Here is a 27,723-nt window from a genome sequence, read left to right as displayed (position 1 = left end):
AGGCTAAATTTCCATGGTTAATAGTTGTCCCATCTACAGACTTGACCCTGGTGCATTGTATTTAGTTCATATAAATTATGAAGGCAATCGGTTGCACTGGGCATCAGTGTAAAGGGGACAGAACAAAAATACAGGCAGAATTTTAAAAATATTTTTGTAAACTGTAACTAGTTTTACTTTTTGTCACCCTTCATTATTATATGTTGCTTTGGCTTTCTCTATCACATATAACCCCAATAGCAAACATTGAAATTTGTGGTTGTTACATGACAAAAATGGGAAAATGTTATGTGAGTAGAACTATAGGTTACTTGCATAACCCCGGTTCTCAGAGTAGCATCGAAACAAATGCTATGAATGAGAACCTCTTTTCACGGTACTATACAATAATATTTATGTACTTTATCTGTCCTATACTGCAGCAGGACCAAAAATGTGTTACAATATACACCATATTAAGCAGTGTTCAGCATCTGTCCAAAGCAGTCAATCATGAGAAGAGTCTCTACAGTTTACTAACACCAGGCAGTAATTAGCTAGTTTAGAGCTGTCAACTTGTTCTATGAGCAGGCTTTTCAATGTCGCTACTGATTTAATACTAAATCTTGTGGTATTGAATAAAAATTAATTATTTCCCTTTCATCAAACATCATTTGAGTCAGCGACACAAAGCCAGGCATTAAAGCTGTCTGGTGATAGATAGGTATCATATATTTTTATGTCATACTCTTTGCAGCTGGGCTACAGTTTGTGTGCAGCGAAATGTAGGTTATAGCTGATCAATATGTGAAATAGATATTGTAAAATCAGGAGTAATAATATTTCTGATCCAGAACTATGCTAAAACAAACTATTTGAATTCTCGAAATGTGTCTGTCAGTCTCCCTACATGAGAACGTATGGCTTCCTTCATGTCCTTCCAGGCCACGGCCAGTGTTACTGTGGAAACTGTTACTGTGCTGCTGGTTGGCATGGAGACAAATGTGATTACCAGTGTGACATCAGCCCATGGGAGAGCAAGCGGAAATGCACATCGCCAGACGGCAAAATCTGCAGCAACAGAGGTTTGTTCAATATCTTCACTGTTGGTATACCACTCCTAAGCTTGGCAAATATGAATATTTTCAGTTAGAAAACAATGTTCAACTAACCTAGCAAACCATAAAGATTTTAATTTAATTTGATATATGATTTTTTTTTTTTTAAATCACAATACCTTTACTTCATATAAGCTAGCTTTTAATACATCATGGAAGGATTTTAAATTTAGACAACCTTTCATTTGTGTAGCCAGAAATTTACCATGTAATGTCAGTAATTTATGAAACCATTAAAACACCGGAATGGTGAGGGATGGATATTAGACTTGAGACCTATTAGAATTAACAGCAGTTATGATTTTGTTGTATTTGTGTTGCGTTGTAGCAAGTAACCCATTTTAAATTCAATCAAAACATTTTTTATTAATCACAAAGGGAAATTAAATGTTGCTGTAACTCATATTATGCTGATTTCTTCAAAGAGTTGCTGTTGATGCCGATGGCAGCAAGCAGGCAGCATCTTCTGCTGTATTACAGCGGATCTGAAGAACCCTCTGACTGTTTGTTATTGTAAAACAGTCTAATGAAAAGGATGCTCATGGTTGTCCATAATGTTTTTCATTTTATAAAGAATCCTTTGCACAATCATCTCCAGAGATTCTAGAGGAGTCTCCAGAACAGAGACAATCTTCTTTACGTGTTTAGCGTGTTGAGCTTTTTGAAGTCACTGGGTCTGATGCTGCTACCCCAACAGATGATGGCAGATGATACGCTCTCGACAAGAGGCTTATAAAAGATATGTTTCTCCTGATATCTATACATTCATCTGCTTTGTAATATTCACGTTCAAGATGAGATGATTAATTCCCCACCATGTCACAAAGCAGTACACCAACTCCCTGTATTCAGATTTGTTTGCTCTCTAATACACCCAATGACCGCAAAGGCATCAAAGTATTTCTGGAGATGGACTGGTGAAGGTACAGTTCCCTGTGGTGCTCATGTGCGGCTGACTACCTTGTTAGACTCACAACCCTTCATTCTCAAACTGTGGTCTATTTGTCAGATAAAATTTGATCCTGGCAATAGTTGAGGCCTCTGCCTGTAAAGAATCATGTTTTGGATCCGATACACAGAGACACAGGGAGCGGTTTAAATGATTTAGTAAAGCAAAAGGTGTAGCTGGACTGGTAATTGGCAGGCACAAACACAGGAACCACTGTAAAAGGAGAGTGACAGGTCAGTGGCTGCAGGACAGACAGTAGGAGATAGTGTGCACTGTATATAAGCCACTAACCTTTCTTGACGTGGGTTCGAGTGGTTAGTGGGTGGTTATTTGTCAGCCAATACAGCACTCCAGTCACAGCTAGGAGCTGAGAGTTTAACCAGGGGACAGTTGAGGGTCATGCACAGGTGATCAGAGGTAGCAGAGGGGAAAGCCAAGAACCTTTGTCCTGAATCCAGTCCAGGGACTTTATCCAGAATGAGCTCAAAGAGGCAGAGGTAACAGAAGGGCTGAGGCAGAGAGGAAGAGTCAAGGTACTTGCAGGGTGTCATTGTCCAGAATCTGAAGACCAAACAAGAGAGTCCGACAGGGGCAAGGCAAAAAGGCAGGAATCCACTCAACGATCAGAGACACGCACAGAAAGGCAGTCAAGGAACGCTGGAAGGTCTACTCACACTAACAGTTCTTGAGAATATGGCACCTATACACACTGGGTGAGCCAGGTATAAATAGGGCTCCTCCCAGGTGCCACAGCTCCCAGTAATAAGAGCTACCTGCTGCAGGTGTAAACACTCAGGGGGAATTTGCAAGAGCAGCTCAGGGAGCAGAGAGTGACGTCAGCACACAGCAGCAGGGAACAAAAACACAGCAGATCTGCAAGCGTTACACTACCTGAGTCTTCTGGAGTTTCTGACAAGGCAAATTGATCTGAATTGTGTTATATACACTGGAGAAATCAAATAACACGATCCTCACAGTTCTGTCTGCTTTGCCCAGATTCCAGTGGGTTTGTTGAAGCAGGTGTATGACGGCATCTTCATCTCCAACTCCAAGGTGATAAGCAAACTGCATGGCGTCCTTATAGCTACTTGTTTGCTTGCTCAGATCGGCCAACAAAGGTCTGTCCAGGACCTTGATGATGTTTGTAGTCAGGGCAATAGATCTATTGCCATTGAGCGCTGATGGGTGAGTTGTCTTTGGTACTGAGACAAGGCAGAAGGTCTTCCACTACACCGGAACCTTCTCCTGGGTCAGGATATGATTGAAGAGGTGCTGTAGAATCCCAGAGAGCTGCTCTGCACAGGCATTCAGGACTATGGGACAGGCGCCATCTTGACCTGCAGCCTTATTCCGGTTCAGTCTCTCCAGCTCCCTTTTCCCCTGACATCTGGTTGACGTCTAGGAGGAAGGGGGAGACAAAGGAAGCATCAGCATCTTCGGATTTTGTTGAACACAATCAAGTGAAAGCAGATGGCCCCATAGCCGAGGTGGAAGAGAGAACATTTGAGGTGTCACAAGAATGCATTGGGTCAATGGAGGGTGGGGTGTCTGTTTGGATATGGGCAGAAGGATGTTGAACTTGTTCTTGAACTGAAACATGTCTGAACTTCCATCTGTCTGAGCTTCCTTCTGTTTAAAGCCCATCCATGACTGCAAATATCCTATACTGTTTTGCTGGAGCAAATAATTATAGTTTGATGATAATAATGACATCATCATCTTGTGTAAAGAATAAATCATCAAGTTTGTGACGTGAAGCAGTCAGATGTCATAAATGAAACAGCATGAAGTTTTTTTTTCTTTCAAAAATTTCAAAAAGCAGGATCCAGGCCTGTGTAACATGTTGCTTGGGCTCAATGTGTGTGGTGGGTCAGTATTTAAAGGCATACTATACAACATTTTTCAGTTAATTAATGTGTTCCATACCGATTTGGATGATTAAATAAGTCATTTTAGGTCGAACAAAGGTTTTCTCGGCCGCCCTGGGGGTCTGTGGGGGAAATACCGCACTTGCAATTGCAAGAGCTCACGGCCCGCACACACAGAAGTCTGGCGAGTTTTATTATTATTATTATTATTATTAACCTTTTTTTTTTTTTTTTTTTTTTTTTTTTATGTTGGCGAGACGCTACCGCGGCGGCGGCGGCGAGGCGGCGGCGGCGGCTTGGCGAGGCGGTGGCGTTAGCGTCTCGCCAACATAAAAATAAAAATAAAAATAATAATAATAAAACTGGGAGGCGGCCGCGGCGGCCGCCTCGCCAAGATAGCGCTGCGGGAGGCTTGATGTTCATACTTTCACTGTGTTAGTCATTGTTTGTACCGCCGTTTTTTCCACTTTTCGTTGCGTTCGCCTGTCTGCTAAGCTCAAAACAACCGCGCCTGGCTTGATGGAGAAACCAGAACAGCTGAGCATCTTTATGACAGTGCACTTTTACTTTCGCCCTCTGGGGGGAGCCTCGCTGGAAAATCAACCCCGGTTGCATACTTTTAAAAGAAGGACACACTTGGCTACTCTTCTTGTTTGACTAACTCCAAACTATAAAACAGTCGGGTAAAATACAGAACTAAAGACAACCCAGACACTAGACTGCCTTAAAAAGAATCATGTTCTGTTATTCATCATAGCATGATGAATACACAGTCAGAGGAATATCTCATTTAAGTTAACTGAAGTGCTCCTGTGGGATTTCAGTGAATTTCTCAAAAATTAATTGCAGTGGTCTGACTGAGGGTATGTTAAGTAGTTGGATGAAATGAGTCTACATGGGAATCCCATCACAGAGCTGCAATTTCTGGTCAAGTGCACAACTGTCAGAAAAAAAAGGAGAAAAAGTGTACCAAGATGACCAACTTTGTGGTGTAGATATCTGTTTTCCCCTGTGAAGGAGCTTTGAGAGGTTCAGTTTCTATTTTTTTCACTAATACATGTTTTAGAAAACAGTTTTTATGAATGCAGTTTTATGTCTTATATTTACATTTAAATTATGTAGGAAATATTTTGTTTAATTATAAAGGTGAGCAACCATGATGCAAACACATTTTTTTTTAATCTTTAAGCATCTTCCATTTTTCTTGCTAGAACTAAAACCAAACATGTTCACACCCTGGACCACCATTGCAGGGTAATGGCTTCTGAGCTTTCTGAAACGGAAAAGCCACGGTGTGCTGGAATTTACCCCAGAATTTACTCTGGATTTCCACTTACCTGGCTTTGTGAAACGGGGCCCAGGAGTAAAGCTGAAGTAAACAAAAGAGTTGCGAAACAGGGTGAAAAAAAAAAGTTTCACATAGCAAGACCATTCAAATATAATAATAATAATAATAATAATAATAATAATAATAATAATAATAATAATAATAATAATAATAATAAAGAACAATACATAAACTCAGCACTAAATCATGAAACTGAAATACCGAAATCAAATAGGAATAATCTAACTATATGAAAAACTGAAAAAAGCCTTTTTCTACATAAGAGACTGAATACTGTCAATCTGCTCTACTCACCTGTTAAAGCGAGTACGTCTCTGCTGATTATGATAAAAGTCTTTCCAATCAAAGGCAACCTGCTGCCATCTAGTCTGCAATATTCCTGATTTAAAGGGTTGTGAAACAATTCCTGCTGATTATAGACAATGGATTGGGGGGTGGGGGGGGGGGGTGTCACATAATTAAGAGGTGATTTGATTTCATTGTCTCATATAGATCTGGAGATGTGAAGTGTATTGTTCTGTGCGAGACGGTAAATGTCTTCTTTCTGTCATTTCCTTTGCTTGTCTGTAAGCCTCATCTTCTGCTGGCACTCTGGGATAAAGGGCATAATTATCTGACTGGCAGAACGCTGCAGATAATTCTCCTTTATCCCATCAAAGTATCAAACCTCCTCTGTTAAGCTCACCTGGCCTTCCCAGTAGACAGCATAAAACATACCAGATGCAAACTGCCAGAGGCTACTAGCATGACATGTATTGCTTTCAACAGGACTGTTTGATGCTGACAGCTGCACACAGGTTTTTCATATAGAAGGGCATGGTTTATATGCCCAAATAAAACATATAACTATAACATTAAGAAAATAATACACGTGGCTCATTAACCCTGTGCAGTTTGTCATTGACACTGGTGGCGAATAATTCATAGGTTTATTAATCCAGGACTGCAAGGTTATGAGAGGGTGAGAAAGACTGAACACTCAGCCACAGGGCAGACATGCAGCAGCCTCAGCCCCTCAGACTGCCAGCTGGCCTTCTCCCCTGGGGTTCCCTGTGCTCTGTCTCCCTCGATAAGAGGAAATGGGTTTCCACCAGCTGCTGCTCTGCTCATGCCTGGGCTAAGATGTTAAACAAATGAAAAGAGGAGAGGAAAAAGATAAATGAAGGAATGAAGATTGAAAAAAAAAACTGAAGGAAAAGGAAATCTACTTTGGATGCAGTTGTTTTTCCAAGATAAAAAAAAAACATATCTTTGGAGAAGGCAGAAGACATTTTTTGTGAATATATTTCATCATGAATGTTTAATTTGCTGGTATGAGTGGAAAAAACTTTTTCAGTCAAAAGTGTGATTGAAAAGAACACCCTTCCAATGATCTCATACCACTTATTAACAAGCACAATCTGCTGACTTCCTTTTATAGAAAAAAAATCTTCAGTTTGACTGCACTAATTGGGATTATAATGGTGTTAATTGAAATAGTTTTGAACTGGATTTCATGTAATCAACACAATAAATTGAATCCCTTCTCATCCTTTTTATTTGATGTTTAAATGGCATGAATAGTATTTTATAAATAATTACAACTGAATGGTAAAAAAGACCTGTCCAGGGTGTACCCCGCCTCTCGCCCATTGAAAATGCTGGAGATAGGCACCCGCAACCCTTGCACAACCCCATGAGGGATAAAGTGAGTAAGAAAATGGATAGATGAATGGATGGTAAAAAAGACATGAATGTAAAAAAACACCTCTCAGTGCCTTACAATAATATTAAAATAACCTTGAATCTTTTCACATTCTGTTTCTGTTTGGCAATCATAAAGTTCAGAATATCTTATTGTTTTTTTTATGAAATAGACCAACCACATGGCAGCGTGTAAATGTCAAGTAGAAAATAAATTATAATTTACTACATGTTATACAAATAAAAAAATCAGGAATGTCTGGTGTGCATATTTAGTCAGCCCATTTAATCTGTTCCTTCTAAACAAAATTTACGTATTTACCTTCAGAAGTAATCTTAGGGGCTAATAGAGACCAACTGTGTGTAATGTAATCTCAGGATGCGAAGGCCTCCAAGGTTTTTAAGAAAACATCATAAAACAGCTTCATCAAGGAACACACCGTTGGGGGTAATGCAGTGAAGTAGCTTAAAATCTAATACTGTGCACACCATCCCTATGGAGAAATACAGTGTTGGTAGAATTATGCTATGGGGATGCCTTTGTTCAGCAGGAACACAGAACCTGTTCAAGTTGATAAAAAGCTGTATGGGGTTATTTTCAGGGCAAGCCTGGAACAAATCCTGTCATAGCTGTAAAAGACCTCGGAACATTTCAACTTCCAGCAGGACAAGAGCCCTAAACAATTGAAAACAATAATATGTCCATGCCTAAATTCACTCCAGTATTTAAGGCAAGACTTACACGCTGATGAGCTCTCTTACAATCTGTTCAGATGTTTTTCAGACAGGAACAAACTAAAATTTCACTCTCTTTGAATAGGAATGGCAGGTTCAGGTATCAGTCCATTAAGATTTATTTTAGTAAATAAACTTGAAAACATGTCTAATTTGTCTCTTACTTTACAGTGATTGATTACCTCATGTCTATCTATAACAAAAATTACAATAAATTAAAAATGTTTTTTTTCGGCTCTCGTGGAGGTGGATGCTCTTTCTTTTCCTCTCCTCTCCAAATCTTCCTTGCTTGTTGTCTCTGTCTTATGTCACTTTGTAACTCTCTCAGAGCCTTTTCCTGCAAATCATCTGGATTACAAACCATGGATCTGGTCAGGTGGTTGCTCAACCCAATTGATACATTTTTCTCAATGAGAAGACAGGGCAAAGGAGAACCCAGCTTTTGCAGCTGGATATACTATGGACTCCAGGGAGAGGCATAGGATTGAATGTCTTTCTATTTTGTCTGTCAAGGACATGGAAGATGCATACATAATTGGATTTATGATAACAGGATTTCTGCTTTTTGAGGCTGGCGGTTACCTTGTACATCGATAAATTCGGAAAATCTCAGCAGCTGACCTGGCCATGGGGAGGCAGTGTGAAGGATTAAATTGAGATGTGAACACCCTGACTTAGTGGCTTTGTGATCAAAACCGCAAGTTGGATGTGATCTTTGCACAGCACCGCATGTCGGCTATGGTCTGAACTCAGTGTTGAATGAAATAGATATTGGGGAAATTCTAAGCTCAATGGTGGAAAGACCACAAATTCTGCTGTTTTGGACTTGCCACTAAAAAGTGCCAGAAAGGCTTTAAGGCAAATGGAAACATTTCACAGTTAGCCTGAGACAACAATGTTTTGCTATCTGAATTGGCTCGCCCAATGCTGGCCTTGGAGGCTGGTATCTCAAACTCTCCTGGATGTTATGTAAACAAGACGCTACGCGCCCACTAGCTGCCCTCCCATGACACCTGTCACCTGGAAAAGTGCTCTACTGAATTGGCTGAGAAATGCACCATCATAGACTAATGGTTGGAGAGGGGCTACTGGACATTCATGGTCCTACACTGACACACAAACATGAACACACACACATAAATATGGTGATAAATACACCCGCTTGTGACTCATCCCTCCGCCGTGCCCATTTGTTTTTACCCCCCGGGACAAGAACCCTAGGATGTGTGCAGATGTGCTGCTCACTTAGGAGGACTGTATTCAACTCAATTCAATGCAATTACATTTTAAAGTTGTACCTTGACAAAATAGAAAAGTGTAAGGGGTGTGGATACTTACTCAAAGCATTAGATCTGATAAACTTTGCATGCCTGTGAAAATTCTCAGTTATCCGGGTCATCGCAACAACAAACAGGCTTAAATCGGGAGCAACTGGACTTTCGCTCAGTTCTTTCAGAAAATGTTTCGGCTCCTATCCAGGAGTCCTTGTCAATTCTGGTGGCTCTGCACTTGAGTCACTAGAAAGAATGCACGATAAAAGAGTGTTAATCCTTGGCCTCCATCATTTCTTGTAAGTTTGCTGTTTGTGGCCATGTTTTCAGAAATTACACTTCTTAAAAGGAAACTATTATTGACTGGAACACAAGCATAATTTTTTTTGTCTTTAAGCTGCTTACAAAACCATATAGATTTCAGTGGAGATGACAACCAGTACTTCTAAATGAAAGGAAAGACCCATCATTCTAATAATGAGCTGTATAGCAATGTTTCATAGATGGCATGCTTTTTTTCTTTGGCATTAGGGACCTGTGTGTGTGGGGAATGTACCTGCTACGATGTAGATCCATCTGGTGACTGGGGGGACATTCATGGAGACACCTGTGAGTGCGATGAGAGGAACTGCCATGCAATGTACGACCGATACACTGATTACTTCTGCTCAGGTAAGAATGCTGTTTGAAGAAGGGATATGAAGCTGTTCGAAATGGTATTGTAAACTAATGGTTCCACATCACTTGTAGGCCATCTTATTAGATACGTTTTTTTTAGGCTAACTACAAACTGCGGCTGTTTCTTTTCTATTGATGTTGTAATAATATTTATGTTTTCATAAAAAAAACAACAAATGGGTTATTTAAAGAATTAAATTGGCAAAAGGTATTTGTTTAGTTAGCAGACACTGGGGCACAGTATAATTTAAGTTGATACTTCAGTTGTAGGCATTTAACATACTTTATTTAATAAACAACATAAAGCATATAAATCATAACACTTCAGTGTAGGATCACCTTATTTTAAAATGTCAGATGAAATGATGTCTGTCTTTTCCCCTAAATCGCATATATTTTCTTCTTAGCTTTCTTTACCTCTCCCTCTGTTTTCTGGCAGGTCATGGTCAGTGTAACTGTGGTGTGTGTGACTGCGTGACAGGATGGACAGGGAAGAAGTGTGAGCACCCTCTTAGTTGCTCGCTGTCTTTGGAGAGCAGTCTGAAGAAATGCAGAGGAAGATCCAACCTGCCCTGCAATGGACGAGGTATCCCTCAGTTACTAAAGTCTCTGCTGCTGGCTTTTACAGTGCATACAGCTCTCAGAACTAAACCAGTTTCCAATGCTGTACATCCCTTTTGACTTCCTTAAGAAGCCACATACATGTAATATTTGCGGTCAGGCTGGCTCCAACTCATTTCACCCTTTGGTCAATCTCATCCTCCTTTCTAACCCCACCTGTTGCCATTTCAAACCAAGTACTTCCCTTGTATACCTATGCACTTCATAATCGCGTATTACTTCTATCTCTTTTGGGTAGTTTGGTTAAGTATTTTTGAATTTTCAAAAAGTAAAAAAAAAAAGTATCTCATGTACTGTTCAAATTAAAATTATATTATTAACTCAATATTTTATTTTCCATTGTATTTACATCAGTTATGAATTGGCTCTCCAGTTTGGCATCTTGATACCCTAACATCAGATAATATTTAATAGACTTACATAACCAATTGTCCTTATAGGAAAATTAGGGCTGGCTTCAGAAAATGACTATAAACCATCAGGTATCCAAATGAGTGCAAAACTTTATTGATGCACAGTCGGTATAAAACAGTTCTGTTTTTTCCTATTATGATAAGATAAGCATCCATTCAAGCTTTTGATAGTATGTAACAAAGGTACTGTTATGATTCTGGCCCAGCTGTCTGCACTCTTCCTCAAGCCGGCTTCACACTGAAAACGTTCCGCGCACGCTCTGTCGTCCATCACAAAACGTGTTGTGCGGCAATCCACAATGGATGCATGTATGATTTGATGCTGTGTTAAACCAATAGACATTGCAGAGCATTTAGGCTCCCTTTTATTACCACCTTACTTAAAATCCTCCTGAACTTTAAACCATCTTTGTCTTTGAAAATGTAAAAAAAGAAAAAAGAAAACTTTTCACAGCACGGCTGATTTCTCATTGATGGTTAATCTACCATGATGATTAGAAAATAGTGACACTTAGCAATACCCAACTTAAGTAAAGCAGTTGCCATTTTAACTGAAATGTTAAGGAAATCAAAAGAGTCACCAAAATGATGTGTAATTATCACTAAAACAAATAATGTTGATAGATTATTATATGGGCACTATATATAAGTTTAAAAAGTCATAAAGCCTAAAGACATCCTTTCAATGAGATGTAACAATGTTTAATGTCTGTCCCTGTCCTGTCTGACAAGAAGATGTTTTACTAAATTGACACTTTGCTTTTATTGCATGCTGTTTACTTTATTGTGGAAATTAAACTTTCTGTTCTGCCTGCTTGTTGATTGGACAAATATGTAAGAGCTCAGCCTCACGGCTCTCTGGTGTGTTTCTTGTAGCTGTATTTTTACTTGAGGCAGCAGAGATTTTGGAGCCAAATAGTTTTTCATTTTATGTTTTTTGCTCTTCTCATGTTGTTTGTGAAAGACAGGTTAAGCAGTGACAGAGAAAACTCAGTAAAACCTGCTGAATTACTGATTCCACTTAATAATGAAGATGGAGGTGGGCGACACCACAAGGACTTAACCTGAACAGTCTCACCACTTCCGGATTTGTCTAGGGGTTAACGGAAAGCTTTGATTTCATGTTTCATTTGACTGCGGGGGAGGTCAGCAGGGACCCTGGAGCTATTCAGTGGCGGCTTTGTTCCAAATCTAAAGGGATGACATGTGCACTTTTGTGTGTTGTGTGTTATTATATCTGGCATAGATATCCCTCACACTCATAGCTGCTGATTAAATCAGGAACCTGAAACCAGACAGGGCCCGGCTGCTACCATGACGATAACTCCATTATAAAGTAAACACCACCATGGGACAACAATGGATCCACAGCAATAAGTGCAAGCTTAAAATAGAACCATTTTATTGAAATTCTAATATATTTACTACTTAGGACATTTTGTATGAAGTATCTGATTGTGACAGCTTTAAACTAACACCACAACAAGGCTGAGGACTCATGTTGCCTGCACTTACATTGTGAAGCAGAAAAGATTAACTTTTGCCGGCAGAGTTAATTAACTTTAATTCCTCCAGTGGTACCTCTAAATTATCTCCAAATGCAGCAACATAGTGGAACTTCAAATTACTATGTGCACAGTTATACAAATGCTTCCTTCACTGTCCATTTACTTGGAATAGTGCATTCCCACCACTGAGCATATTCTTAAATTAGGTTTTTGAGTGACTTATGATGAAGAAAAAGAATGAGTTCTTTACATTTAATTTTAAATCTAGCATTATATATTAATCACTTCTCCAAGTTATTTTTCAAAGGTAGTGTGGATGATTTTATTCTGGAAATGTAGGTAAGAAACACCCCAGTCTGTTTTTTTTTTTTTTTTTTACATATAACTCTGCGCGTGCGCAAGATCATCTTACCTACTCTTCTGCTCCTCAGGGGAATTGGGTGAAAGAAATCTCCCAAATACGCTCTGCTGTTTTATTTATTTCTTCTGAGGCCTTCCTCTTCGTCTCATAACCTTGTAAGAGTTTTCTTCCTGAGACTCTCAGCCATTTTGAAAGTATACGATGAGAGCAGCGGAGCTACAATGCACTAAAAGTGCATCTGCGCAGCTAGCAAGAGGAAACTAGGAAGGCACGAGCATGCACATTGGTGCTGTGTGAGCACATCACAATGATTGGCATGTGGGACATAGGAATAGATAAGATGATTCCCCCTGGAACTAGAAGCCGAAAAAGATTGTCCATCATATCTTTATACACCACCATATTCTTGATAAGTGCTTGGATCCGATAGTAATGTAGTGTAGTGTGTAGTACAGAGACATGGCACCAACCAGTCACCTTTTCTGGTCTGAATCAGAGCTGTCCCTCAGGGTACATTTACTTCCAGAAAGCTTGTAGAAAGCTCCCTTTACCCATATTTCTTTTTCTCATTTAACTATCACCAAGACCAAATGCATCATTTATTCTTCTCACTACTTTCTGCAAATCCTATGCAAATCTTAGAATTTCAGAGGACAGTCACACTGACAGCCCCTCCCATCACACTGCAGCTGAAGTCAGGGTTGGCTTAACTTAAGAGAACTTGTCAATGACCCTGCAGGAGGCAAGGGGCAAACTCTCAATATAGTCATCCAAAACTCTGCTCCTCTCTCCAACTTAAAGGTTTATGATCTGGTTGTGTCAGATTATAACTTCATTTCCATGGAACATTAACCCTGACATCACAGCAGCAGACCTCTAGCTTTTTTAACCAACTTTTGATCAGTTGATGAAGTACTAGATTATTAAAACACCCAGTTGAGCATCCTCCCAGATGCTCATACATCAAGGAAAACCAAAGCAGTTGCATCCACTGGTTCAACACACTGGTATACAAAAGAACTACCGAAAATGAGGTCCTCCAGAAGGATTCTTGGGTGCTGCTTCAAAGCCTCTTGTCTGACTGTCCATAAAACGTTTTGACCAATCTGTCTGTATGATTTTATTGAATTTAACTTTGTAAAGTGCCTTGAGATTACATGTGTTGTGAATTGGCACTTTATAAATAAAATTGAATTGAATAACCAAATAAATACGCAAATTTCATCAAAGAAACTTTATCACAGTTTTAGTCTGATGCCATAAGGAAGTGCCCTGGAAATTCCATATGACTTTTTTCCACTATCAGGTATGTTGAAAAAAAAAATCACTGCAATCAAAAGCCTCCAATGAAGGACGAAGTAATAATTTCGCGGCCTCCTTTTAATCCAAGATGACATCTACATCCCATCTACCCATTGTGATGTTTTAGAATATGCTCTGGCTGCCCTCAACCACCACCTGAATTGCTTCCCTAAAGTCACCCAGCAACAGGGATAGGACATTGCCTGGAGAATGAAACCCTCCACTTTCTTCCTGGAACGTTTTCCAACCAATTTGGTGAAAACATGTATATGTCCTTGGCACCCTCATTATTTTATTTGTAAACCACTCCCTCCAAAGTGGTAATGTCTCCCCTTCCTTAAGAAAAGGTCAGTGCTCAATAAGCCCACACTTGATCCTGATGTCCTATCAAATTACTGCCTATAGTAATAGCCATCAGTACATATATTCATAGTACATGTAAACTCTGTTATAATATCATGCTATTGTACATATCTGTAAAACTCTATTCATAGTAATATCCACCTGTATATTATACTCGGTACATATCCAGCTGTAAATTTAGTTCACAATACTAGTTGTCTATATATACATATCTGTACATATCTGTAATACTCTATTTATAGTAATATCCACCTGTATATTATATTCGGTACATATCCAGCTGTAAATTTAGTTCACAATACTAGTTATCTATATATTCATATCTGTACATATCTGTAAAACTCTATTCATAGTAATATCCACCTGTATATTATATTCGGTACATATCCAGCTGTAAATTTAGGTAACAATACTGGTTATCTATATATTATACTCATAGGACAAATCTATCAGTAAAATTCAATTTATAATAGTATCCATCTCTATATTTATTCAGTAAAAACACATGTCCTGTACATATGGAACCATTGTTTATCCTGCACTTGCTGCTATTGCACTTCCAGTTAGACCTAAACTGCATTTCGTTGCCTTGTACCTGTACCTGTGTAATGACAATAAAGTTGAATCTAATCTAAAATCTAATCTAAAATTCCAGACCCATCTCCAGTCCTTCGTTCATATCGGAAATATTAGAAAAGGTAGTTGCACCTACCGGAGCTCAAGCGAAAAAATCAGTTTGACAAATTCCAGTCCGGTTTCTGCTCAAACCACAGTACTGAGATAGCTGTGCTAAGAGTCACAAATGGCCTCTTCGTGGCAGAAAATGTTGTCTCTCTCTCTCATATCATTCTCCTTGATCTCTCTGCTGCATTTGATACAGTTGAGGTTACCAGAGGTGGGTAAATCAAGCTGCAGAAAGTTAAAAACCCTTGCAAATTGTCCTTCATCCTCTCCACTTAACCAGTTGATTTTAAACTACTGCTCTTGAATCAAAAACCTCAAGGGCCGGTGTCCTGCAACTTTTAGATGTGTCCTATGCCCTACACACCTCACCCTGATGGCTAAACTACCTCACTAGCATGCAGTCAAGCTGTGCAGAGCTCTGCTATGGAGCTCGTATTGGAGTCAAGTGAACAGGATGAAGGAAAACCAGGCAGGGTTTTTACTTTCCTGAAGCCGGAATCCTCCACCTCTGGAGCTAATCTGTGTACAGGATTTTTACATTCTGAACCTGGATTAGCCTCCTCTGTCGACATCATAATGGTCATCATCGTCTCAACCTGAAAATGTCTGGAAGAGATAAATATGTGGATGTGCCACAACATCCTCAAACTAAATGCCTCGAAGAGGTGGGGAGTTCATGGTAGGAGCTCCTGTAACCATCATCACTCTCTCTGGTCACAACATTCCTCTCTCCCCATCAATTACTAACCCTAGAGTTAAAATGGATGCCCACCTCACCTCTGGATCTCATGTACACAATCTCCTTCCATCACCGCTCCACTCTCACCCCAACAGATGCAGGAAAATTAATCTACTCTAACTTCAGTCTTCAGAGGCACAAGTATGTCCCAAACGCAGCTAGGATCCTGATGAGAGACATTTACACCTATTCTTCACTCGCTTCACTGGCTTCCCTTCTCAGCCAGGTTCAAATGCATCAATGCATGTAAATGTTCCTCTTTACCTAAAAGAACTAATCACCCCACAAACCACAGCACGCTCCCTCAGCTCCACTCATTGAAACCAGCGTCACATACCCAGAACCAGACTGAGCACCGTGAAGGACAGTGCTTTCTGTGCCACTGCTCCTCATCTGTGGAATGCTCTTCCTGACATTCTGAGAGTGCTGCAATCCACAGACAGAACTAAAAACAATTATTTTAAGGAAAGCATTTATTTTCACTTTTTTCAATTTTAATTAATTGTTTTAAAATCCTGTAAACACCTTGGTTTTTGATAATGTAAAATGCAGTACAAAAAAAATGTATTATTATTATTATTATTATTATTATTATTATTATTATTATTATTATTATTGTTATTATTATTATTATTAGTAGTAGTAATAGTAGTAGTAGTGTTGTTGTTATTGTTGTTGTTAAATGTACTATCAGAAATGAAGTAGCTGTCTCATTAATTCACTAAATCTGATCTCTCAGCGTATTCTTCTGTTCCTAAAAATGTTGAAATATGACACAAGAGAACCTGTTAGGATAACAATTAATACTATGTTTGCCTGCTTAACTCACTATTACAAAAGTGTTAGTGCATCTGTTAGTACAGTCTGTTAGCTCTTGTTTTTTTGTTTTTTTTTTGTTTGAATAATCCAAACATTCGAGGACAAATTATTACATTCAATTGCTAGGATAGAAAAGCTTGTGGAAACCCTAAAAGAGGACACACACACCCAGGAAGCAGTTTAGGAGAGTCAGGGACAGTGTGAAAAAGAGGGAAACCAAAGGAGACAGACGTTGAAAATCATTTAGCCATGGATGAATGCGGCTCGTACAGATGGCAACTTGAGCGGAAAAGCCTTGAAATCTGAAGCAGTAGCTTCAGAGCCTTTCTTCCTGAGAGATGGAGACAAGATGCTTTTGGTTAGCACATTCTTGATACTGTGGTATTTCCTCAAGGAAACACCTGCTTTTAAAATTTTGGCTCTGATTCTCGGGGTCCCTCTTTGTGGTGTACACAAAGTTGCCTATGTCAGACAGAAGTAAGGCCTGCATTGGACTGTGTTTTAGTATTTTACACCAGATACACTCGAGCTGTTTGGATAAATTTTAATTAGAATTAGAATACAGGTGTATCAATTAGTTTCTCACACATCCAACAATAGGTGGTTGTCTTTGTATATTATCCTTTATTTCGCGTTGCATGAAGAAAACATGAAACCAAAACATACACAAAAGGGAATGTCATTAGCCTGGCCTTATTATACTTGCTCTAAGCCTTGTGTCAAATCAATTAAAAAGGGAGCGACCACAGCCACTGAAATCAAGGTTTAAACTTTTTGTTTTATATGATGCTTAGAATGTTCTCATCATTTGTGTGACGATACTGTCATTTGTGTTACAGACTTGGACATTATATCCTAACAGACAGTATAATGTAGTTATTAAATCAATGGTATTCATATGATGGGTCACTCCACAAATGTTATCATTCCCTGAACAAACTATATTCTGTAGCTATTATGTAGCAATATAACAGAATCGAAGACTAAACTTGCTAATTAATTAAATTCATTTCAGTTTATTTATATAGCACCAATTCACATGTCACCTCAAAGTACTTTATGGAGTCAATTCTGTCAAATCATACAGACAGAATGGTTAAACATTTTCTAGCATAGGAAACCCAGGAGATTGCGTCAATTCATTGATTTATAGCATTCACTTGTACCGGATAATCATGTAGTGACATGGCTGAACACTGACAGACAGGGCTATGTGCATAAGCAGTAAAAAGAGAAGGTGAAGTTCTGTAGAGTAGTAGCTCAGCCGATGACCCCTTCACAATGCTGTCACAGCTTAACACAACGGCAGGGCAGATGTAGCTACTATGAAAGGAAAAAGAGGGAGAACATAAAGTTAGAGAAGTCGAAATAACACCAAATGATGCAAAATTGGAAAGTAGTACGAGAATCTACCAGATCGATCGGCTAATTCTATACGATCATTACTAGTCAGTTAGCTCAAGATAACCTCTCTAACTATAAGCTTAGTGTGATTGTGATTAAACCCAACAGCCTAACTGAGGATGCCTTTCAGATGAGAGGAGAAATGTCACCAAGCTTTCAAGAACAGGGAAACTATACAGAAATGCATAAAAATCATACCAAAGATTGTATACCAAACAAATTAAACACTGGGGTAATGATGACTGGTTGTTACAGTAATCAGAAACCAAAGTGACTGACAAAACTCATAGTCCAAAGCATTATGACTAAATTACTGTTTTGTTTTTGTTGTTGAAAGCTTGTTAATACGTCTCCTAGACAATTCAGAAAGGCTCCCTTTTTAACTTGATGTACTACTTTAACTACTCAACAAAGTTCCAGAGATTGGTTGATATCACCCACTTTTTTGGTTTCACAAAACATTCAGCACACTTTCATACAAGCTGTCTTAAAGATAAGTCCTCCAATGTGGCACAGTTATAAGGATGTTCTCTGAAGGCAGCATAACAAAGTAAACAAACAAGCACGCGTTCTGAAGTTAGCGATTTGGCGACTGCTGAGATAATTGATAAGATGAGGGTGTTATGACATCAATGGTTACTGGGGTAACTGAGTCCTCAGAGCAGATGGCAGTATGTGGTATATGTAACAGGAAGAGGGATTGCCATAAGCATGTGTCTGTGTGTGTGTGCATGTTTAAATATGCGTGGCCATAAAGGATGTCAGTAATGCGACATGAGCAACACATTAGATGCTGTTGTCAGTCAAGTAGCTGTCTCTTAAATTTGTCTCCTGCACTATTTATTGCCACTAATTTAACCCAGTGAGTCATCCAAAGATAAAGCCAGGCAAATGTGCATCCTGGGTGTGTTTTTGTTCTTTGGAAGCAACATGTACCCCACAGACGACAAACAGAAACTCATTTCTAAAAGTAAGAAATGAATTGTGTTTAATACACACAAGTTATATTCTCATGAATGCTTTTTGTAAGCCAGAAGGTAATTTGTATTGCTATTTTTCTTGGTTTCCAGAAGTTAAAATATTGTTTTTTTGTAGTAGTTTTGCAGTTTAGAGGCAACCCTAAAACCACTACAAGGCTAAAAAGAGGGGAAAAGGAGGGGCAGTTGTGGCCTAGTAGTTAAAGCAGGACGTTTGCTTCCTGAGAAGTCTCTAAGATCCTTGCTTCAAGTGCCACATAGTGCCTCCTTGGGCCCCTCGATAAGGCTCTTAGCTGCAAAATCCTTTTCGGGTGCCACACAGTGGCAACCCACTGTTCCCCTAAGGAATGGGTGAAATTGAAAATGGACTGTTTTTCTGTAGCACTTTTTTGGTCAACCAACCACTCAAAGCGTTTTACAGTAGAGCCATGGTCACCCACTGCAATTACTAACACACACACATTTCCAATATGCAGATCAGTAGTCAACTTGGAGTTAAGGGCCTTGCACAGGGACACATTGATGTGTGACTGGGGGAAGCTGAAATTGAACCCACAACCATAAGATTGGAAGACAACCACTCCACACAGCCACAACAACTTTTCCAACAGTCAGTGTGATCAGGTAGGAGTTAGATGATAGTCAGATCATATTTAATGAGAAATTCTAAAGACACATTTTTCAACTATTAGCTCTTCTTATACCATCTGTACATTAGCCTACTGTTCAAATTACTTACACAACATGACTGACATTCCTGATCAAATTATGCATATATTGTACTGAACTGCAATAGTAGTTCAGAGAAGATTATGCTTTTTGATAAGCATCATCACTGGGCAGCATGTTCGCTCACTAACCTTCCCACTGGCCTTCTTCACCATCAGCCCACTGATTGAAGTGGAATAGCAACTTCTTGAGGATTGTGCATGAGTAGGCATATAGCTCTTAACTGTCTTTATTAGTGAGGGATTTCCATTTTGTAGCTTTTGATAGTCTCATTTAAAATCAAGGATTGCCTCCATCTACACAAGTTATGCAAATCTAGCTGCCAAACCACAAGTTCATTTTAAAATTTGGAAGACATTGATGATATAAGAGGATAACCAGTATAAAAAATAATAATAAATGAAACTCTGACACACAGCCAGCAAAGTCAGCATAGAAAAATTGACACTTTAATTTTAGTTTCAACCATAGATATAATAATATATAGATATATTACTGGACATCCCCTATTTGCATCTATAGACTGATGTGCCCACACAGGCGCTATTGCTATGTATTGAGTCTTGTCAACAAAAACCTAATGCGGAATGAGTACAGATCTGTCAAAAAAAAATAAATAAATCGTAGCACTCTTGATTTTTATCTGATTTTATAAAAAAATTGCTCAAATTAAAGCTGAGAAAATACCCAATGTTATGATGCGTAGGAATATGTACTCTCCCTACACATAAATCCGTAAACAGTATGGGAACTGTGTAGTTATAGTGCTGACAGGTATATTCACAGTGCTAAAAAGATCAGCACACTGTCAATTTATTTTTTAATAGCTCAAGCTGCATTATTATGTCACAGTTTTTTGGTTTCTGGTCATAAACAGGAAATTTCTGAGTTGGTATTTGCTAATAAAAGAGGGTTTCAGGGGTGGACTGAGAATCGGGACATTTGCTAAAATACCTGTAAATTAGATTTCAATTCAAACTGTCAAACAATATGTCATTATACTTTTAAAAGTTTATTGGCCTTTACAAAGAATCAGTTTTCTGTACTCCTAAGGCTACTCCTGCTTCTGCAGCAGCCCTGACTCAATGCATAGCAATGGTGCCTGTTTTTCATGTGATGTTCTATCCAGTAATAACATAAATCAATGGTTTCAACACTTAAGTGGTGTCTGCATGGATACAGACCAAATAGTTTTGAGTGTTTATAACTACAATATAGTGTTAAATACTGACTCTATCTGGAACTCAAGATAGAATATGTGTGTTAAATGAAGTCAAATTAGCTTAAACTGATTTAGAACAACATTTGGCATGTGTTCAACCCATTCACAATGCAAATTAGAGTTAGATAAAATATTATATGACAAAAAATATTTAAGAATGATTTGCTAGATAAAAAAATTAATAACATTTAGGACATTTGATTTTAATTGATATAAATATATCTTCAGAAATAATTAGACTTTAATAGGTAACATAACATGGTGGAGGGGTGCTTCGATGGTACGACTACTGGAAGTTATTTTGAGAGCACAGCTGGTTTATGTAGCTAATGGCAAGGCAATTAGCTTTATAGCTTTCTCTTAAGTTATATAGAATACCATTAATAAACATGAATGTTCCCTATTAATGCTGTACAAATGCTAGTGGCACTATCAAGCAATTGCAAGAGCCATTTAATCAAACCATGATTAACTTGTTAGTAGCAAGACTGTTAGGAAGGCTAATTAGCTGCTGATGCTAGCACACATTGGGTAGCTTATGCCTTTTTAGTCATATTTCATGTAACAAGTGGACAAGAAAACACAAACATATACGTTTTTTAAAAATCTTAAAAGACAACCAAAAGCACATTAGCAGAGCTTTTTTTCAGAAGATCGCTAGCAGGTTGCCTAGTCTGTTAGCTTCAGGTAAACCTAAAACACAGTAAAAACACATCAGAAGTAAACAGTCCCAAATTGTTTAAATGGCAAATAGTAAATGGCTTGTATTTGTGTAGCGCTTTAACTAGTCGGACGACCCCAAAGCACTTTACTCTAAAATCAGTCATTCACACAAACATTCACACCCTGACGGTGGTGAGTTATGTTAGTAGCCACAGCTGCCCTGGGGCAGATTGACAGAGGTGAGGCTGCCATACATTGGTGCCACCAGGCCCTCTGACTACCGGCAGTATAGGCAATTTGTGACGGTGAGTTGTTGCAGGGGACAGGTAGCTAGCGTTTTGGGCCTACAATGAGAAAACAGCATCTCTAGCTCTCCTTTGTGCCCGCTCCATAATACTTTGCCATAGATCAGCAGTGCTCATTTAGTTGCTTGTAAAGAAGCTATGCATGACTTGCCGGGGGAGTGGCTTTCGAGTCAGCTTTCTCCTGCAAGCAGCAGAACGAAAGATCACAAACAGCCCGTTTCTGGCTCGCTGGCTGCTTTGATGTCGCATTTCACAAAAAGACTGTACTTAGCTTTGGTTCCTAGTCTGAGGAAATGTTGGTGGGTCTCCGATGCTATCTGCCGCTGTAGACAGTGGGAAAAAAGTGTGGTCCTCTTGGGTGCAGCTGCGAATGATGGAAACGAGCCTGCTGTGCCTCTCTGGTGCAAACCACCTTCTCAGGAGGGGTCCACGGAAAAGAAATTGATCTTAGTCAGCAGGAAGGTTTTGTAACATCTCAGGAGGTGTCCTGCTGTGAGGGCAGTCTTAAGGAGGAGGCTCATACCATCTTAATTCTCATGGCTATCAGACTACAGTCTGATACTTATATTCCTGATGGCTGAGGCCCTACTTGTTACTAATGTGTGGTACAAGGGAAGCTAGGGGTGGGGCGAAAAATTAATTTCAAGTCTATATTGAATCTAGGAGTTTGTTGTTGGGATGCAAAATGTTTCCAGTGACATCAAAAGACTTGATTTGATAGCTCTACTTACTAACTATTGACATTAACCCCCACATGTTGAAGGTTCAGAATTTTTAATCCACCATGTATCTCTACCAAGACATACATGGCCAACACAAAAAAAATTGAAAACATTGTATTTGCTTTATATGAAAGTAAAGTTTAGATCAAATAAAATCAAAGCTTCTGTTTTTCCAGGTCAGTGTCTTTGTGGACAGTGTATCTGCCACCCACCTGGGGACAGTCGCATTCATGGCAAAAACTGTGAGTGTGATGACCGTCAGTGTGAGGACATGGAGGGACAGATCTGTGGAGGTGAGAGCACAAACACTCACACAAAAGAACAAATTAAATGTGTGCACTCAATAAGCGAAATGGACCAAATATAGCTAAGAATTGTATAGCAGTGTAAAGATTCAAAATTAGGAGATTGTGCAAACAGCTCTTTCAAGAACTACTTTTGTCAACATATTTATTCTGAAGAAACAAAAATTACTAATGTGACAATCATCAATTTTCTCATTCTTTCAGTAGAAATAGAACCTAGTTATTAGTAGCCCAAGGCTGATACAAATTGAGGTCCTCTACACTGAGCTGGAGAAGAAATATTTTAATATGAATTAAAAAAACTAATTACTATAGCTGAAGTAATGATTACACTCCTGGTAACTTTTTCCATCATGCTTTCTTATTTCAGGTATAGTGGTTTTTAGTTAATAAATAAGAACACAAGATAATTTTCAGAATGTTTTATGTCATACATTTAAAATGTAGACAGGTCATTTAGGCAAATGAAAAAAACAATGTCTGTATAAAGTGTGTTGAAAAATATTCAAATCTACTAAACTGGTGACATTTAGGTGTCTTGTGTGGCAGCCACATTTAATTTAGATTTTATGTGACAAAATCTAAATAAAAAAAAAATGTAAAGATTAAAGACAAGGCTAAACTATTTAAAAAAAATATTAACAAAAATATTAAGAGTATGACACTAAAAGCCCTAAAAACCCAGTGCAACAAACTTTAGAATTCACTACCTAGTAAATAGAGTCCACTTTAGCATAATTTTATCTCTGTATACCACAGATTTTCTGTGAAAGACTCAGGGAACAGGAATAAATTGTGGAGAAGTTTAAAGCAAGATTAAGTAAAAAAAACACACAAAAAAACACCCCATATGAGTGTAGACCATAGGCCCTATCATTTGAAATTAAAACATGCCGTCATTTTAAGATTAACTTCGTAAAAAAAGACATACCAATGGCCAAGTCGGCACATATCCAAAATTATACTTTGGGAATTAAGACAGTAATGAGTTAGGGTGCCACAGCTTGTGATAAACCTCAAAGTCTCATGATACACATTATCCAGCATGTGAGTGCATTGTGCAGAGGTGTTCATGTATAATACATCACCATAATAAAGAGTTTAAAAGGAAGGTTTGACCCCAACAATTTCTGTTTCATCCTGAAAGAAAAACAAAAATTTATTTCAGAAATAAAGTCCAGGTAAAAGCTTCAGCTTTTGAGAGTTATAGTGAATATGTACTTTAAAAGACAATGTATCAACAGTTTAGAACCCCAGCGGTTAAAAGTACATGTTCTTTTGTTGACCAATATAAGTAACGATGCTTCGACCTTTTAAGTTTTGAATTGTTGAAAAATATCAGCTTTGTTTTATCTGCATTCAAAGCAAGTTGAAGCGGACAGAGTCGGCCCTGCACTATCAAATCCATTCTGCAGATATGCAAGCGCCTCTTGCAGAGACACAAAGCAATATACGACTGTGTCATCTGCATAAAAAATCAAGAACTGCATTTGAGATATTCTTGCCATTACGCCATTATAAGATTGCTTATCTGGACAGCTTGGGTTCTGTATTTAAGATGGTTTGCAAATCCTCCAACAATTTATATGGAAAACCCAACTGTTGTTAGACGTTTAATTAAAATGTTTTGATCCATGGAATCAAAGGCTTTAGAGACATCTTTAAAACAACTCATATCTCTGGTTTTTAATTGAAAGAAAATAAGTATTTATAGAGCAATATCATAGTTTTTCCCTGTTGAAGTAGCAATTACAAAGAAAGAAACCCTTGCCCTTGCTTTGTTATTTTTTAGCTCTCTGTCAATAGTTCATGTCTTTACTGCATCAGTTTAACATTTACCTCCCTTTCACTGTCCTTCCATAAACGCTAGAGAATTCTGTACATTCTGAGAAAGGCAGGTGCACGCTAATTAAACGGAGCTGGGTTGTCGAGCCTTCAAAGCAATTAACTGCTCCCCGAAACTGACTGATTGAGGTGGTCATGCATGGTCTGCCACGGCTGTCACCCTCTCCGTCTAAGGTAGAGGCTTACTTTCATTTATAACTTTCCACTAGCACCACTGCCAGAGACACACTTTTACAGTTCACAGATATTCTCAGTTACCTTATTAACTTGTTTTGGGTTCTGCATGTTCACAAACCGTGTAAAATGAGTACAGGTGATTGAGAATAAATTAAAGTTTTATATATATATATATATATATATAAAAAAATAACAATCGTTCTGCTACAGTGCCTTGCAAAAGTATTTACCCCCTTTGGCATTTTTCATGTTTTACAGCTGTAATAGCTTAAGTGCGGATGACTGTTTTGTACAAAACAGTCATCCGCACTGACTGTCCCTCTCTCCAAAATTATCCTTTGCTGCGCCATTCTCTCCTGTCTTGTTGCTGTTGTTTGACTCTTCTGTTTGCTTCCATATATGTGAGTGACATTCTCCCCAGCATATATATGCTGTAGAGAGCTGCACCCTGAGGAAAACATTTCTTCCTCAGGGTTCTGAAGTGACCAATCAGAAACCAGCATGAGGTCACATGGAAGCCAAAACTTTAAAAACATAGACGCATACTCATTTGGACGGCACCCCTTGCCATTTCAACATACAAACAAGGGGTTTCACAGTAAAATAACTCCAAATTAACAAAAACATTATTGTGGATGTTTAAAAAAAGTTATTTTTATAAGAGAACAGATCTAATAACTACGTTTTATTTTATAATTTATGTTCACTGTCTACACTTTTTTCTGCAATTTTAAAGGGAGTGGCACCCTAACAAAATCTACAAATATGCTGTTGTTGGTTGGTTTCCTTGTCTGCATTGTAATTAGAACAAACCAGGTAAAACAAAGGTTGATATGTGGTTATATTTCATCCCTACTGACCGCCTGAGGTGGTGCTTCAAGCACTGAATGATCATTCTTGCGCATGCGCATGTTCAGTACTAATGACAACAAAGTCACCTGTGACCTGCTGGGGACCCACGTGACTATATAGAGTCACGTGGCACCCGGCGTTCAATCCCTTTGTTCGCAGGTGGTTGCTTCTGTGTGTACCACGTGCTATCATAGCTGCTTGTTGCTAGTAGACCCGCGACCGGGTTTGGTCAGAGGTCCGGGTAAGTTTTGCCCTCCAGGGGCTGCACAAGCTGTTTTCACCTTGCCAGGTGTGCAGTCACCGTGGCAATGACTGGTAAGTTTTGTTCTTTTCTCAGCAGTAGTTTACTGCTCGTGTTGATTTACCACGGTAATTTTGTGGCTCTTTTGACTCACCAGTAGTATTTCTGCTCGCATTAAGTTCAACGATAATTTGTTTGTCTGACTCACTGGTAGCGTTTTCTGCTCGCGTTGAGTTCTCCTATAGTTTGTTTGTCTGACTCACTAGTAGCGTTTTCTGCTCGTGCTGAGTTCATCTATGGTTAATAATCGGACTTGCCACCAGCGAGTCCGAAACCTCTACGGGAGTTCTCCTACAACGGAGTCTCCAGTGGCGTTTTCTGCTTGTGGTGATTTCTTGTTGGTGACGGGCTAATCACGCCTTCAGCAATATGATGCTGGATAATTTGTGCTGCTCAACCTGTCTGGCTCCGCTTCAGCCTGACGACGGGCATGATTTGTGTCCCTCCTGTCTCGGTGTGGAACATCTCCGGGAGGCGCTGTCGGATAACCCCTGCCCCAACTGTTCCGTCATGCCCCAGTCAGTCAGGCTGGATCGGCTGGCTGCGCTGGGGCAACCTACTGACTGGGCGGGCACTATGCCTGTTGCCGCCGGGGAAAGACGATGTGCAAATGGCCTACTGTGGCTGTACCTTCGGTGCCAGCGAAGCGAGCCAGATGGACCGATGCAGGGAGGTTGTCCATAAAAGTGGATCATCTCACTACTGAGCTGGCCCAAATGAAGGCCTTTCTCCAGTCCTTTCAGACTGGTGGTGATCGCAGTGTGGCTCTCCCTCTAGAGCAGGATGAAGCATCAGTCACTGATGACGATGCTATTTCGGTGGCGGCCTCTGGTACCCATTTCTGTGAGGACCTCCCGGAGCTGGGCTCCGGGGCCTCTGGGTCTGACTCTATTGCCTCCCAGGAAGATACGGGGGAGTCTATGACAGCCACCATTCGAACGGCTCTTGCCTGTTTACGTATTGACGTTCCTCAGACCCAGCCTGCAGCTCTTTGCGGTTCCTCCCTCGCAGGAGTATATACGGGAGCTACATGCTTGCTGGTCAGACACCAAGGCGCTTTCACGTCTGACAGCAGATGGCAGGGTCCTGGCGGCTATGCAGGAGGCACCCAGGGTTGGCTTGGAGCAGATGCCAGCGGTGGAACCTGGCATTGCCTCTCTTATTATTCCACCTAATGAGGTTTTGCAGCCCAATGCTCGCTATAGGCGCCCCCAGTGCCGTATTACTGACGACCTTCTCTGCAAGGCCTATGACTCTGGGGCCTGCATGGGCCGAATTTGGAACTCTCTGTCCCATCTTCTGTTGGCCTCCTTGGAGGAAGACAGGTTCCACTGGACCACACCACACAAGGCCTGGTTGATGCATCTCTGCAGGCCTTTGCTCTCATGACGAGGGAGCTTGGACGCACACTGTCCACGCTGGTTCACGCTCGCTGCCAGGTCTGGTTGCCGCAGCTGCCACTTACCGATCCTTGCAGGAGAACCTTCCGGGCCCTGCCTGTAGTTCCGGGGGAACTTTTTGGCTATGCAGCACTGGACGCCTTGAACCGTACAGCTCAGGCCTCTAGAACAAGGCAGCAGCTGTCAGGCCATCGCAGATGCGATCGCCAATCAGTCCTTCGCGGAGGCCGTTGCGCCCATCTCCTTCCACTGAACCCTAGGGTCTGGTACCAGCCCAGACATCGGTCCAAAGACCTACTCCAGATCAGGGAAACCAGGCTCGAGACCAAGCTGGGGCAAGGTCATTTCATCCCTTTCGTGCCACGCAGTCTGGTCGGCGCCT

The 27,723-nt window shown here is 39.8% G+C and overlaps 1 protein-coding gene across 1 annotated transcript in view; it reads left to right on the top strand.

The window, feature by feature from the left end:
* The window catches only part of itgbl1 (integrin, beta-like 1), a 74,891-nt gene that overhangs the window by 26,991 nt on the left and 20,177 nt on the right, over nt 1–27,723 (top strand). The window contains exons 5-8 of the mRNA XM_036139059.1: nt 924–1,064; nt 9,483–9,623; nt 10,069–10,215; nt 22,638–22,754. Of these exons, the coding sequence (XP_035994952.1) occupies nt 924–1,064; nt 9,483–9,623; nt 10,069–10,215; nt 22,638–22,754 (546 nt within the window). The remainder of the gene's footprint in view (nt 1–923; nt 1,065–9,482; nt 9,624–10,068; nt 10,216–22,637; nt 22,755–27,723) is intronic.

The sequence above is a fragment of the Fundulus heteroclitus genome, chromosome 7, assembly GCF_011125445.2.
Source record: "Fundulus heteroclitus isolate FHET01 chromosome 7, MU-UCD_Fhet_4.1, whole genome shotgun sequence".
NCBI classification, from domain to species: domain Eukaryota; kingdom Metazoa; phylum Chordata; class Actinopteri; order Cyprinodontiformes; family Fundulidae; genus Fundulus; species Fundulus heteroclitus.
Note: the sequence above shows the minus strand (reverse complement) of the source record. Positions and strands in the feature narration are given on the sequence as shown.